The 16,624-nt window shown below is 39.4% G+C and overlaps 1 protein-coding gene across 2 annotated transcripts in view; it reads right to left on the reverse strand.

Moving 5' to 3' along the window:
- Window positions 1–776: 776 nt before the first annotated feature.
- The window catches only part of LOC126175087 (ubiquitin carboxyl-terminal hydrolase 36), a 48,494-nt gene continuing 32,646 nt past the window's right edge, over window positions 777–16,624 (reverse strand). For both annotated transcript variants that reach the window (XM_049921630.1, XM_049921631.1), the window contains exons 14-15: window positions 2,575–2,690; window positions 777–1,962 (exon numbers count right to left, since the gene is read on the reverse strand). In XM_049921630.1, coding sequence (XP_049777587.1) covers window positions 1,681–1,962; window positions 2,575–2,690 — 398 coding nt within the window. In that variant the 3' untranslated portion in view covers window positions 777–1,680. The remainder of the gene's footprint in view (window positions 1,963–2,574; window positions 2,691–16,624) is intronic.

Genomic DNA, 16,624 nt, shown 5'->3' on the forward strand with positions numbered 1-16,624 from the left:
AATAAATAAGTGTTCTTGCACCTAGACTGATTTGTGTAGTGGTCACAGAACTCTTACACTGGCACATTCTGAACTGAGCATCTGCGGTGTGACCAATAATGTTAACAGTCACAACATTTGCTTTGCAACATCCATTTACTTTCACATTTATTCTAATGCTATTATTCAATCAAACAAAATATGTGGTATCAGAGAAAATGGTGAAGTTTTCTGGAAACGTCTGCACCGATGTATGTATTGTAGACTGTTCTGATGAAAAAGCGTTTTGACAGTTATAGACAATGTCTGCTATGTTTTTTGCCAACAGAGACCATTTTAACTCATATCCTTGAGTGGTACTTCTATATCATGTTCAGCATTTTATATACTGAACAGAACATCTCATTCCCCCACACACAGGCAGAAAAGAGTAGACACTTTTTCATGTAATATCAATGTTGGTGAGGCACTTCAAATGAACGTTTAATTACAGGTCATTGGGGGTGGGGCGGAGGGGGCAGTGGGGGGAACAATAAAACAACAATGTCAATTTACATTAAATAAATGTGAATAGTACCAGACATGTTTATCTTAGGAACATACCTAACTACTGAAAATCACAGACGAGACGTCATCACAACAATTTTAAAACTACTCTTTAAAAGACTAGAAGAAAAGTGGAGCATACTGATAATGTACCATGAAACATATTATAGTTTTACCTCTTGTAACAATTGTTTAACAGCTGCAAATTTATCTCCTATGTTCTGCACAATAAAAATCAAGTAGAAATGAAACCAGTTTAGTCATTTGATTTTATTGCCACCTTTTGCAGGTATCATAAGTCTGTATAATACTGCAACGATCCAGACATTTATGCACACAAATATGTATAAACATGTAAACACAGAGAAATATTCAAGTATCTGCATTGGGGAAACCACTCATTTTTTGAAACACTTATTACATCACGTATCACATTGATAAAGATTTGTTACACAGATTCCATCTAGCTGTTAATGAACAGCAACAGAATTAAATACATGCAGTGCATAAAGAATGGAAAAATAATAATTCTGGTTCTTTTTTAACACAGTGTAACTGCTACACTTACCATGGCAGGAACACTTGTCACTAGCAACACAAGACTGGGTAAACATGCTATTTCTTGTACATCTTCTACAAGAAATAACATTTACAAATAAATAAACTGGGCAGAATATGGTCTTTAAGACCATTATGACTCAAAAGTACACTTACTACCGAGTTCTGAGCTATGTACAGTTCATTTTAAACTCACGATAATCTCAATCTCTCTCTCACCACACACACACACACACACACACACACACACACACAACACACACACACACACACGACATATAAATGCAAAACACAAGAATCACATTGAATACAATTTCTGCACTTCTCACAGTATCAACGATTCCTCTCCACATAACGCAGTCTTTCACAAGCGAAAGGAAAATAATATATAGCTACATACACAATCAAATCTGTTATTCCACTGAAGTTCATATAATACATTTAAAACATCTACTGTCACAGCTTAAAAAACACTTCAATTTACAATGTGACTGCCTGACAACTGAGTAAAAATAAAAGGTACTGAAGAAAAAGAAAAATATTTACATCCATTGAGATATCTGCTCGAGGGTACATCTCTCCTCTACAGGAGAGATGTCAGCGCTGCCAACGAGACCCTTGTTTTGAACCACCAAATCTCCCACTACCATTGAATTTGTGAAAGGAATGGCCACCACGGTTCTTGTAATATAATCCCTTGTGATGGTATGGTGGGGGATGAGGATGTGAATGGTGTGGGCGGTAATAGACCTGCGGCCTGAACATGTTACCAGAGTTATTCCAACGAATCTTCTCATTGTGATACTGCTGGAACGAATTGTACTTGGGTCGGGAATTGTGCTGCGAGCTGCTGTTATTGTTGAATTTCATCTTCTTTGCCTGTAAAGATAATGTTTTCTTATTCACTGTTTCAAACATGTTACAAATCTTAGTACAGACAATGAGGACGAAATATAAACAGAAGAAAGAAAATATGAAAATTCAAAACCACAATGTGCTGCTGCATTTCCTTTGTAGGAACACGAAACAGATTATGAGAGAAAGATCTAAACACACAATGGATTTCTTTTTTTACTGGTTGATCATATGAAAGAATAACTACAGAAAAAGTTGTAACAATTGTGAAGTTCACAGGTTAGTAAACATTTTCCCCTGGCACTGTGCAAATTGTTGAGTGATTTCATGTCTCATGATTGACTGTCTTTTAACTGTTACCTCCTAGGCCTATGATCCTCAGTACTAAGAAACTCCTCTCATGCCATTTCATATCCACTCTTCTGTAACCCTATTGACCTTTGCAGTGTTTCCATTTCTACAAACAAATATGCCCTCATACATTTTTTATTCAGGTATGAATCACACATTTATTTCTTCCTTAAATGTGTATAAACCCTAGTCTTAAATTAATGTACTGATTACAACTCACACTGAGCACTATCAGAAACTTGGCTGTCACTGGAAGCCAAGAAATTTATCAACAAACAAACTTACCCTTCCTCTGTCGAGCTCTTCGTCATACAAATTTTCTAAAGACCTCTTGCGTTCCTTATCACGCTCTTTCTCCAGTTCAATGTCCACGTAGCTCCGTTCACCACCCCAACTAGTCACTGCAAGAGAAAGAAACTATATGAACAACATAGAAAATTAAGACAAGAAGGGCACAGTGAAACCAACACTTAACAAAACAACACACCACAGCTTCAATTTGACTTTTTTTGTTTAAAAAATGAAATATTGGGGGGGAGGGAGCAGACAATCTTTACTAAAGTGCCAGGGTTATTTTACATAATGAAAAAACTGGAAGAACAAGCTGCATAAAAAAAAAAAAGAGACTGTATGCTACTTAAGACCAATTTCCCATTTTCTCTGGTCCCCAGAGTGCCTTTCAGGGCCATGCAATTTTGAGAAATACAGTATGTTGCATATCTGTGTAATATAAATTGGGTACTGACTAGAGAAACAAACTTATTATGCAGAATCGTTTGTACACAACATCGGACAGTGTGGCATGTGCAACCCCTACTCAAACAGCAACTTGTCTTCAGTCTAAATCTTTCATTGCTGGAAATATTCATCAAGTGAATACAAAAAGTGAAATTTGCAACTTTGGACTGGTTTTTCCTTGTACTGACATAGAAAGCCTAGAGATTTAAACAATATAGAATGGAAAATACTGATGTACACCAACACTGTGTGTCGTCTCATGTTCAAAGCAATCCTCTAAAGAAGTGTTTAAGAGATCTAAACTTGTGGGGTGTCGGTCCAGCTATTAATCTGCAGAATGTGAAAGCACAATTAGAAAACATATGGTGATTGGTTTGCACTGAACATATTTGTAATTTCTTTAAAATTAAATAATTCTGCAAAGATGTAAATTACTTTGTTCATGAAAATAAAGATTATCTTTGGTCTGCCCACCTCCCCCCACTTTCCTGCAAACCTGAGGGTAGCTCTCATTAAGCAATTTTACAGTGTTACTCAGAGCATTGAATATTAACTAAACTGGTCTTTATGATGATAATGTTTGGTCTGAGGAGCACTCAACTGTGTGGTCATCAGCGCCCGTACATTGTCCCGATCTTTACACAGTCCAATTCTAGCCACATTCATTCACGAATGATGATGATGAAATGACGGGGACAACACAAACACGCAGTCTCCGGGCAGAGAAAAATCACTAACCTGGCCGGGAATCAGACCCTGGAGCCTGTGATCCAGAGGCAGCAACACTAGCCACTAGACCACGAGCTGCGGACAAACTGGTCTTTATGACTAGATTTTAAACTGCTTGATCATTGTTCATATTTACTATCTGCTATGCTAAAAGCCCTTATAACCAACCACACGACTATTTTTCATGGATAATATAGTTTGGAACAGCCTTGAAATTATGTAATACCAATAATATGTTAAAACCACTGAAATCAGAAGTGACTGGAAGTTTTCAGCATTTACTGGCAAACCAAATAAAACTATAAAACTGTTCAGGTTTTCACAGCCAGTTGCTGACATTTTTGTCTGTTGTTTTTTGCCTTGGCTTCTTGATCTGGCACTTATTTAATGACTTTTCTGACATTTCACCAGAACCAATGGCTCGAAATGTGAAAGATTCATTTCTCATTGCCGGTGAAGCACCAGAAAAATCATTCAGAAAATATAAGTCAAAAATCCAGAGATGAAAGACGACAGGCAACACATCAAGTTAAAACTAATTACATTCAAATGTTCTCTGTGCAACTATAATGTTAATTCCCTAAAACTGTCTTCGCAAAAAAAAAAAGAGCAACTGACTCACAGAAGTAAAAGAATCACATGGACGTAAATGATGTAATAATGCCAACTGCAACCAGAGGTTACACTAGTAGCAGTGAAGATACATCATCCGAATATTCTTCATTTCCACCACAGTGTACAATGGAGGATGTGCAGTAAAACCCCTTCTTAAACTGTAGACTCAAATATTTTTCCTTACATGGGGGTGTGCCACGAGTACATACAAGGAATGACCCAGAATCATAATTCAAGCAAGTTTAGATAACATACCGTATTTACTCGAATCTAAGCCGCACCTGAAAAATGAGACTCGAAATCAAGGAAAAAAAATTTTCCCGAATCTAAGCCGCACCTAAAATATGAGACTCGAAATTCAAGGGGAGAGTAAAGTTTTAGGCCGCACCTCCAAATCGAAACAAAGTTGGTCCATTGTAATATGAGACACAATTTAGGTCGAATGAATGACGATACAGTTACAGTAGTTTGGTTCGCGTAGTAAGCTTAGCAGTTAGGCTTTACCAGGTAGCCATTGCTATGCGTCAGGCGCTCTGTCCGTATTTATACGGGTACCCTTCCTTTTTCACGTGCTTCGTCTGGTTTGGATCGATTGCTTATTTTTCTTTGATCTGATAAGTGCCGTTCTCTTTGTTATAGGTGTTTACGTCACTCTAAGCTGAAAATGCATTACTGTACTGTGTCATGCACTGTTTGTCGCATTCTGATAATAATCAGTGTTTACGGCCTGTCGCCGGTCGCGGCGTGGCTTGCTTTTGTGCGCGCTACCGCCGCTTACAATTAAAAAAAGAAAAAGAGAGGAATCGTCTCATTAGCGAAACAATGGCAAGAGACTGCTATTTGTTGTTACTAACACTGCTGCTTTCTTTGGCGATGATCAACAAGAACCAAATAATAGACTGCGTATGATAGAAGATGTTCTGAACGAGAGTTTAGCGAAAATTTTTCTTTGTTTGAAAATCTTTGCAGACGTCTCTTTAGTACATAACATTCTGCACAGAAATTAGTCATCTTAGATTTAAAAATCTAGTCAATTGACGTGCTTCATTTCTGACTGTATCACTATTAGGCACAAGAATAATACGAATATAAACATGAAATGATATGTGTATTCTTCAGCGTTTGCTATTGTCTCACTCTAGTTTCGTAGTTTATTAAGCAGACAGGATTTAAATGAGATAGCAGCAAACACGAAAGAATGCATGGCAAAATGTTTATATACGTATTATTCTTATGGTGAAGAGAATACTGCATGTGATTCACGATTCATAAAAGTTCCTATTAGCAACCATCTCTTCTCATAGGTAGAAAAAATTGAAAACGTTGAGTTGGCCATATTGACAAACATCCCAAACAGTCTTGCCAGTCGGATTTTCGTAGTACAGTACATTGAAATGTTGCTACATTCGAAGACGAACAATACGGAATTTGTATTTACTTCATTGGATAATTATGAAAATGCAGTGGTCGAAACTCGGGGCGGAGAAAAAATTTCGTCTTCCACCGTTTCTTTTTTTTCTTTTTTTTTTTTAATTTATTTACTGACGCAGAGGTTTTGGCGCCAGTATTTATCTTTGTGCCTGAAAAGCATGCATGTGAATCGCTACATATGTTCGACGGCAGAAGTTAGGTGTGGCGGCACCTACCAACATTTTTCAGAACTTCTGCTTACTTTGCAGTCGATTCTAAGCCGCAGGCGGTTTTTTGGATTACAAAAACCGGAAAAAAAGTGTGGCTTAGATTCGAGTAAATACGGTAGGTGATATTTAATTACAAAATTATCAATATCCTGTGCTAAAAACTTAACCCGTCAAAAAATGAAACTGACTTCCACAAAATTGCTATTTTTTATTGGCTTTAACACTGTATATTATGCCCAGGTCCAGAGCTGCAGTTGACATCCACAGTTCGGAGGAGGGAACACAATGTTTACAACCCTCAGAAATAACATTTTATGTCCTGGACTCGAAAAATAAATAAAATTTCTTTGCTATGTAAAAGCTATCAGTCAACAATAATTACAATTTTCTGCACCCATCTTGGCATCTAAAAACCTGAAAAATTGTGATAAAGATTTCTGATACCAACCAAGGGTTACAAAGTTTCTTTACGCGTTTTTGAAACACCTGGAAACTTTAAATTTTCCTATTTTAAGTGAAACCAACTTTTCACTTTCATCCATATTTACACACTCTAAAGTCATCATCCATCCTTTCCTTTTTTTTACCTGCAGCATATTTTCGTTTAACGAAATATGATTTTGCAGCAAGTAAATTACGAAAGTTGTCATTTGTATGAATCAATAAAGGATGCCACTTTCATGCATTGAAAATACCTCTGGGCTCATAACATCTACATCCACACAACTTATCTACAACTCACACCAAAGTGCTTGGCAGAGGGTTCACTGAAACACTTTCACACTATTTCTCTACTGTGCCACTTTCAAACAGCATGCAGGAAAAATGAACACTCAAATCTCTCCATGCAAGCTACAATTTCTGTTATTTTATTACAACTATCGTCTGATCAATTTTCTCTACATAGGTGAGTGTCAACAGAATTTTTTCACATTTGGAAGAGACTGAAATTTCATGAAAAGATCTTGTTGCAGTGAGAAAATGCCTTTGGTTTAAAGAGTGCCACCACAACTCTCATATCTTATCTGTGATACTATCTCCCCTATTTCGGAATAGCACAAAACAAGAAGCCCTTCTCTAAACGTTCTTTGATGTTCTCTATCAACCCTGTCTGGTAAGGATCCCATGTGCAACAGTACTCTAGAAGTGGATGGACAACTGTAGTTGTAGGCAGCCTCTTCAGTAGATTTGCTGCACCTTTTAAGTGTTCCACAAATAAAGTACCGTCTATGGTTTGCCTTCCCCACAATATTATGTACGTGATCACTCCAATTTAAGCTATTTGTAACTGTTGTCACTGGGTATTTAGTTAAATTCTAGCCTTTGATTTATTATTTATAACTGAAATTCATGGATTCCTTTTACAACTCACATGGATGACCTGACATCTTCCATTATTTAGTGTTAATTGCTGCTTTATACACCATTCAAATATCTTGTCCATTGAGTTTGATACCCCCCATAAACCATGGACCTTGCCATTGGTGGGGAGGCTTGCATGCCTCAGCGATACAGGTGCAACCACAACGGAGGGGTATCTGTTGAGAGGCCAGACAAACGTGTGGTTCCTGAAGAGAGGCAACAGCCTTTTCAGTAGCTGCAGGGGCAACAGTCTGGATGATTGACTGATCTGGCCTTGCAACACTAACCAAAACTGCCTTGCTGTGCTGGTACTGCGAACGGCTGAAAGCAAGGAGAAACTACAGCCGTAATTTTTCCCGAGGGCATGCAGCTTTACTGTATGAGAAAGAAAACTGGCGTTCTACGGATCGGAGTGTGCAATGTCAGATTCCTTAATCGGGCAGGTAGGTTAGAAAATTTAAAAAGGCAAATGGATAGGTTGAAGTTAGATATAGTGGGAATTAGTGAAGTTCGGTGGCAGGAGGAACAAGACTTTTGGTCAGGTGAATACAGGGTTATAAATACAAAATCAAATAGGGGTAATGCAGGAGTAGGTTTAATAATGGGGAAAAAAAAAATTAGGAGTGCAGATAAGCTACTACCAACAGCATAGTGAACGCATTATTGTGGCCAAGATAGACACGAAGCCCATGCCTACTACAGTAGTACAAGTTTATATGCCAACTAGGGCTGCAGATGATGAAGAAATTGATAAAATGTATGATGAGATAAAAGAAATTATTCAGGTAGTGGAGGGAGACGAAAATTTAATAGTCATGGGTGACTGGAATTCGAGAGAAAGAAAAGGGAGAGATGGAAACATAGTGGGTGAATATGGATTGGGGGACAGAAATGAAAGAGGAAGCCGTCTCATGGAATTTTGCACAGAGAATAACTTAATCATAGTTAACACTTGGTTTAAGAATCATGAAAGAAGGTTGTATACATGGAAGAATCCTGAAGATACTAGAAGGTATCAGATAGATTATATAATGGTAAGTCAGAGATTTAGGAACCAGGTTTTAAATTGTAAGACATTTCCAGGGGCAGATGTGGACTCTGACCACAATCTATTGGTTATGAACTGTAGATTAAAACTGAAGAAACTGTAAAAAGGTGGGAATTTAAGGAAATGGGACCTGGATAAACTGAAAGAACCAGTGGTTGTACAGAGTTTCAGGGAGAGCATAAGGGAATAATTGACAGGAATGGGGGAAAGAAATACAGTAGAAGAGGAATGGGTAGCTTTGAGGGATGAAGTAGTGAAGGCAGCAGAGGATCAAGTAGGTAAAAAGACGAGAGCTAGGAGAAATCCTTGAGTAACAGAAGAAATATTGAATTTAATTGATGAAAGGAGAAAATATAAAAACGCAGTAAATGAAACAGGCAAAAAGGTATACAAACGTCTCAAAAATGAGATCGACAGGAAGTGTAAAATGGCTCAGCAGGGATGGCTAGAGGACAAATGTAAGGATGTAGAGGCTTATCTCATGAGGGGTAAGATAGATACTGCCTACAGGAAAATTAAAGAGACCTATGGAGAAATAAGAACCACTTGTATGAATATCAAGAGCTCAGATGGAAACCCAGTTCTAAGCAAAGAAGGGAAAGCAGAAAGGTGGAAGGAGTACATAGAGGGCCTATACAAGGGCGATGTACTTGAGGACAATATTATGGAAATGGAAGAGGATGTAGATGAAGATGAAATGGGAGATACGATACTGCGTGAAGAGTTTGACAGAGCACTGAAAGACCAAGTCGAAACAAGGCCCCGGGAGTAGACAACATTCCATTAGAACTACTGACGGCCTTGGGAGAGCCAGTCCTGACAAAACTCTACCACCTGGTGAACAAGATGTATGAGACAGGCGAAATACCCTCAGACTTGAAAAAGAATATAATAATTCCAATCCCAAAGAAAGCAGGTGTTGACAGATGTGAAAATTACCGAACTATCAGTTTAATAAGTCACAGCTGCAAAATACTAACGCGAATTTTTTACAGACGAATGGAAAAACTAGTAGAAGCCGACCTCGGGGAAGATCAGTTTGGATTCCGCAGAAAAGTTGGAACACATGAGGCAATACTGACTCTACGACTTATCTTAGAAAATAGATTAAGGAAAGGCAAACCTACATTTATAGACTTAGAGAAAGCTTTTGACAATGTTGACTGGAATACTCTCTTTAAAATTCTAAAGGTGGCAGGGGTAAAATACAGGGAGCAAAAGGCTATTTACAATTTGTACGGAAAGCAGATGGCAGTTATAAGAGTCGAGGGGCATGAAAAGGAAGCAGCGGTTGGGATGGGAGTGAGACAGGGTTGTAGCCTCTCCCCAATGTTATTCAATCTGTATATTGAGCAAGCACTAAAGGAAACAAAAGTAAAATTCGGAGTATGTATTAAAGCCCACGGAGAAGAAATAAAAACGTTGAGGTTCGCCGATGACATTGTAATACTGTCAGAGACAGCAAAGGACTTGGAAGAGCTGTTGAACGGAATGGACAGTGTCTTGAAAGGAAGTATAAGATGAACATCAATAAAAGCAAAACGAGGATAATGGAATGTAGTCGAATTAAGTCGGATGATGCTGAGGGAATTAGATTAGGAAATGACACACTTAAAGTAGTAAAGGAGTTTTGCTATTTGGGGAGCAAAATAACTGACATTGGTTGAAGTAGAGAGGATATAAAATGTAGACTGGCAATGGCAAGGAAAGCATTTCTGAAGAAGAGAAATTTGTTAACATCGAGTATAGATTTAAGTGTCAGGAAGTCGTTTCTGAAAGTATTTGTATGGAGTGTAGCCATGTATGGAAGTGAAACATGGACGATAAATAGTTTGGACAAGAAGAGAATCGAATCTTTCGAAATGTGGTGCTACAGAAGTATGCTGAAGATTAGATGGGTAGATCACATAACTAATGAGGAGGTATTGAATAGAATTGGGGAGAAGAGAAGTTTGTGGCACAACTTGACAAGAAGAAGGGACCGGTTGGTAGGATATGTTCTGAGGCATCAAGGGATCACAAATTTAGCATTGGAGGGCAGCGTGGAGGGTAAAAATCGTAGAGGGAGACCAAGAGATGAATACACTAAGCAGATTCAGAAGGATGTAGGTTGCAGTAAGTACGGGGAGATGAAGCTTGCACAGGATAGAGTAGCATGGTGAGCTGCATCAAAGCAGTCTCAGGACTGAAGACAACAACAACAACATTGATTTTGATGTTATGATGTCTTTACTAGATGGTAAATGGCAGCACCATCAGCAAACAATCTTAAGAGGGTTGCTCAAAATGTCTCCTAAATCATTTATAAAAATTAGGAACAGCAGAGTGCCTGTAACACCTCCTTGGGGAATATCAGATATCACTTCTGGTAGGATTATCAACAATGTAAGATACGTTACTACTTACCACAAAGATAACAAGTTGCAGACAGACACAATTAAAGCGAAACTTACACTTAAGTTTTCAGTGTCAGCCTTCGTCAGGAAAAGAGAAATGCATGCCATTCATTCACACAAGCAAGCACATCTCACACACATGACTGCGAACTCTGACTGCATGCTGCCTGTGTGTTAATAGATCGTTTTCTTCAAGGCAGTTCTTAATGTTTATCTGCAGAGTATGTTCCAAAATCTCACTGAAATTGACATCAGTGAAACAGGTCTATAATTCAGTGGATTACTCTTCTTTCCTTCCTTCAGTATCAGTGTGACCTGTGTAATTTTCCAGTCTTTATGTACAGATTTTTCATAGAGCACGTGACTGTATATGATTGCTAGATACGGAACAATTATATCAGTGTATCCTGAAAAGTTAGTTAGAAATCGTCCGTTAGCCATGTAGCTGTCCTCCAAGCTTTGAGTGAGCAAGGAGTGGGAGCAGCATACATTGAAGTGCTCAGGAAAATCTACGAGAATTCTTCAGCTTATGTTAACATCGGCGAATCAACTCAAGAATTCCGCATAATGAGGGGTGTCAAGCAAGGCGATCCCATCTCCCCAAAACTGTTCTCTGCTGTATTGGAAATGGCTATGTCAAAGCTGAGCTGGGAAGGTAAGGGAATTAGAATTAATGGAAGAAGGCTTACCAACTTGAGATTTGCTGATGATATTGCCTTACTGGCCAAAGACTTCGCAGAGCTCCAAAACTTAGTTACAGATCTTGCATCGGAATGTCAGCTGGTTGGCTTGAACATGAACCTTTCCAAAACAAAAGTAATATCCAACAAATGGGTCCCAGCTGGAGATGTGAAAGTCAAGGACAGTCTACTAGAAGAGGTCAGTGAATATGTCTACCTTGGCCAGATTATAAATATGAAGGGAGACATAAGACCAGAAATCTATCGACGCATCAAGCTTGGTTGGCAAGCATTTGGGAAGAATTCAGAAGTATTCAGATCAAAAATGCCAGTAAATCTGAAGAAAGCAGTATTTGATCAATGCATTCTTCCTGTGATGACGTACGGATGCGAGACATGGACACTGAACTCATTCACAAAAGGGAAACTTAGGACAGCACAGAGAGCTATGGAGAGATCAATGCTGGGCTATACAAGAAAGGACAGGAAAAGGGCAGATGACATCCGGTCTGTGACGAAGGTTAATGACATCTTAGAGAGAGTAGGTTCCTTGAAATGGCAGTGGGCTGGCCACGTCGCAAGAAGAAAAGACAACAGATGGACGAAGCTAGTACTGGAGTGGAGTCCGAGAGAGCACCGGAGGCCTAGAGGAAGGCCACCAGACAGATGGGACAAAGACATCAAGAAGATCGCTGGTAACACCTGGCAGAGAACTGCCCAAGACCGTCCCACTTGGAGAAGACTTCTGAAAGCCTACCTGAATCCACGACTCGAAGAGGCCACATCATTCAATGATTGAATTGGCTGATGATGATGATGATCCTGAAAAGTATCTAACTAGCACACAATCTGGTCCGGAAGACTTGATTTGAGTTGCTTTGCTACACCAAGGATATCTACTTCCAAGTTACCTCGTGTGGGCAGCAGTTCTTGACAGGAATTCTGGATTATTTATTTCTTCTCCTTCAGTGAAGCAATTTAAAAAACTATTTAGCAACTCTGCTTTAGTGGCACTGTCATCAGCAACACTACCATCGGTTTCATGCAGTGAAGGTATTGAATGTCTTGCCACTGGTGTACTTCATGTACAGCCAGAATTTCTCTGGATTTTCTGCTACATTTTGGGACAGAGTTTCAAGTGGGAAACTGTCAGAAGCACATCACACTGAAATCTAAACTAATTTCGAACTTCCCTTGAACTTCATTAGTGAGTTTGCATTCATTTAAATTTTGCATGGCCTTTTTTTCTGTAACAATGTTTTGATCTGTTTTATGTACTGCGGGGTAATAATTCCGACAATGTTTTGTGTTCTGTGGGGTAATAATTCTGACAATGTTTTGTGTTCTGTGGGGCAATAATTCTCTCTTATTAATTTATTTGGTATAAATCTTTCAGTTCTTGTCAATGCTATTCCTCTGAATTTGAGACGTATCTGGTGTATGCTTCCAAAGTTGGTTCATAAGGTATATCGACTGCCTCTTATGAAGGTGCCAAGTGAATTTTTAAACGATTTTTAAAACAGATATATTTTGCATTTATTTTTGCTGAGGTTTGCTGCAACAATATTGTGGTCTCTAACCCCTGTATCCATCATGATACTCCCTATTTGTTGCTAAGAGGTGAAGTATATTTTTGCAACCATATCCTTCGAAATCATCTTTGCCTCCTGCCAGCGGAAAGGTTTTGCCGCAGGTAGGTTCCAACACCCAATCCAACAAGAGGGCATGCGTAGATAGTCCTCCTGACTCAGGAATGACATCTGAGAGTATCATGACAAGTAACAGAACACATGCTGGCGGTCAGAATGTGTTTTTAGTCATTACAAGGAAAGAGGGCAGCTTCAAGAAAGTTTCCCCTTCTTATATTCACAAAGGGCTCGAGGGCATTGCTGGCAGTTTGAAATCTGTTACGTGATTGTGTAATGGGACGCTGTTGGTGGAACCCCCTAGTTCCCAACAAGCTAAAAATCTACAGTCAAGCGGGCACTGGAGTAGATGAGATGCTCTTCCTGCACTAAATTTCTTGCCTGTTCCGATTCACTAAGTGCCCTTCACTCATTGCAATGTTTGTGCCCAGCAGATAAAATAGTCCAGACCATCCAGGATGCCCTCCTCCAACTACAATGACTGGGGAAGGAGGTGACTTTCTGCTGGGTTCCAGGGCACGTCGGCATTGCCGGGAACGAAAGGGCAGGTCTTGCAGCCTAGGAGGCGTGGCTCAATCTGCAAGTATTTCAGTGTGCCATCCCCCTGCACACACTCACTGTTGAGCTCACGAGTCATGCGTCAGTGGGAGGATGAGTGGCTGGAAATGACTGACAATAAGCTCCGTTTGGTCAAGCCCAAAACGTGTGTGTGGTGTACTTCCTTCCAACGATGCAGACAGGACGATGTTCTCCTCACTCGGCTTCGGACAGGCCACAGTCCTATGACGCACGGCTTCCTGCACTGGCGAAAGGACCCTCCAATCTGTGGTACTTGTGGTGTCCAGGTCACTATGCGCCATGTTTTATTGGATTGCGTTTTATTTTCTGACCAGTGGGCCGTGGCTGTCTTGCCGGCGGATCTGTCACCTCTTTTAGGAAATACTCAAATGAATGTGGATAAAGTTTTAAAGTTCAGCGACTTGTCCAACTTTTTACGGAGATTTCAGGGAGAGGGTCTTAATTTGTTCACAGGGTGGCTGGCTCACCCTTATTTTACGTAAGTGGCCAGCCAGTGACAATTTCTTGTGGCATCCTTGACACTCCTTTCTAGTTTTCCTTACGTTTCATTTTCTTGTACAGCATTTTTCATCTTTCCCCACTTTCTTTGTGTGTATGCTTCCATTTTACTAAATTTGGACACATTCGTTTCTTTTAATGTGTGTCAGAGTGCTGATGATCTCAACACTGAGCACCCATAAGCCGCAACACACACACACACACACACACACACACACACACACACACACACAAACTACACTACACTACACGTGGGCTCCTGAACTAACTGTTCAAACAAGTTTTGAACTAAGCATTTAGTATAATTTTGGACAATGTTTTATACCTATCACCAGCTTTGAACACACATTTTCATCAACATATCTAAGGTACCACCAACTATAACTATCAGTGGGCTATCTATCCGAGACGATACTCAAGTTTTCTATGAACCTTTCAGCAACTATATCATTTGAGTAAAGGGGTTTGGTAAAAGGAATTAATTATCAATTTATTCCAACTGTTAAATATAATCTCTGCGCATACTAACTCAGAGGACCTATTTACTTCAATTCTGCTACCCGATCAACTACTGCTAACAGCAACAGACATGCTGCTACCAAACGCATCTAATCTATACAGTCTGAAACTGTTAGATACTTCGTAAAAATTTCAACTGCCCTTTCCTCCTGTTTTAGCCAGTTTTCGGTACCAAAAATGATTTGAGATTCAGTGTTTTATATTAGCGCTTGCTGCTCTGGTTCTTCCCTTTGGAACTGAAACTTTCTAACCTAAAAAAACTGCCCAGTCCACTCCACGCAGCATCCACCACAAACACCTTCTGTGTGTAACGGACCCCTGACCCATTAAGCGGAAGCCAATATCCCACCACCCTCTGGCTCAAGTCAAGGATCTTAGCCTACATGGTTGCAGAGCAGCCTGAGCCTCTGATTCAGACTCTCCACTTCACTTCACTATGTAGAAAAGGTCTGCAAATATAAACAATCTTGTCAATGATGCTAGAGATCATGAGCTCTGTCTTCAGCTTGTGACCAAGACTGGCAGTCACCACCATTTGAGACAGCTGCCTGAATCCAGAGAGAATCTCTTCCAATCCAAAGCGGCACACATCATTAGTATCAACATGAGACACCATCTGCAAGTGGCTGCACCCTGTGCTCTTCATGGCATCCAAGAAGACCCATTTCACATGTGAGATGACTCTCGCAGGTATGTACACAGAGTGCTTACTGGACTTCTGCCTCTCTTTGGTGGCCAAATTCGTAAGAGCACCATTACGCACCTATGTTTGAGGCTTCTTGTGAAACAGGACAAGCGAATGCATCTGACCCACAAACTTTTTCTGTCACAGATAGCACCTGAAAGCTCTGTCAGTCGAACAGGGAAGGCCTTACTATTGACCCCATCTCTACCCAAAAGTCTTTGCTGTCTGCCACACCTTTGAACCGTTTCCCACTTAACCACAGTTGAGGGGTCAAACTCAGTGCATGCAGTAGCACTTTAGGCTGCAGTAGTGGGCTGATCGGGAGGCCCTGTATCAGTTGTGGCAATGTAATGTTCTTACATATAGTTTACTCTTTCTATGACCACCTCACTTTCTCAACTTACACTTTTTGAAATGACAGATTATGACTTATTTAAAATGATCTCACCAGCCATGCCAAGCAATGCAATTAAATTTTCCAACACTGAACTTCAGGATGATTTCACAAGCCATCTCTTGCAGTATATTTCTGCTGATAGGAATGCTGATTTTTTTTATTCCTTTAAACCACTTTAAAGGAATATTTGCCATATTACCGAATGTAGACATATAAATGTTGTTCCTCTTAAATCCACAAAAATTGTTGGCTTGGGCATTTAAGAACACTTTCTTATTTCTGTGTGTGCCACACACCTAGATGGTGCTAGATCTTATTTCTTTGACTTGTTGGAAGGTTTTACATTACAATTATCACAAAAATCGCAGATGATAGTCAGCCTTCGCTGAACTGTAATCTCTATATGCTGGTACGCCATAACTTGACAAAAGTAAAACTGATAACTTTAACACTTCAATAAACAAACAATTACACTTTTCATCTTTGTAGACTCCAAGATTGACATCAGATTATGTGACCCAAGTCATTAGGCAGGGCAGAAATCTATTTCAGATTTGTTTAACATATCTGCCAGATTACTACAAGAGAAGTAGAGTTATTAACTATGATCTAGGTATGTTTCAATCAATTGAATGATTTATCATTTACTGTGTCACATGACAAAGAATACAATCTGTGTGAAAGTGAAAGAAATTGGAAACTCAGTAACATGTTAGGAATTGCATAAAAACTGGATTTTAATGTGAAATTAATTTTAATTTGCAGAATGTTTCCATGTTTATTCCTTAAAAGACTACTACTTA

The sequence above is a fragment of the Schistocerca cancellata genome, chromosome 3 (genome assembly GCF_023864275.1).
Source record: "Schistocerca cancellata isolate TAMUIC-IGC-003103 chromosome 3, iqSchCanc2.1, whole genome shotgun sequence".
In the NCBI taxonomy this organism is placed as follows: domain Eukaryota; kingdom Metazoa; phylum Arthropoda; class Insecta; order Orthoptera; family Acrididae; genus Schistocerca; species Schistocerca cancellata.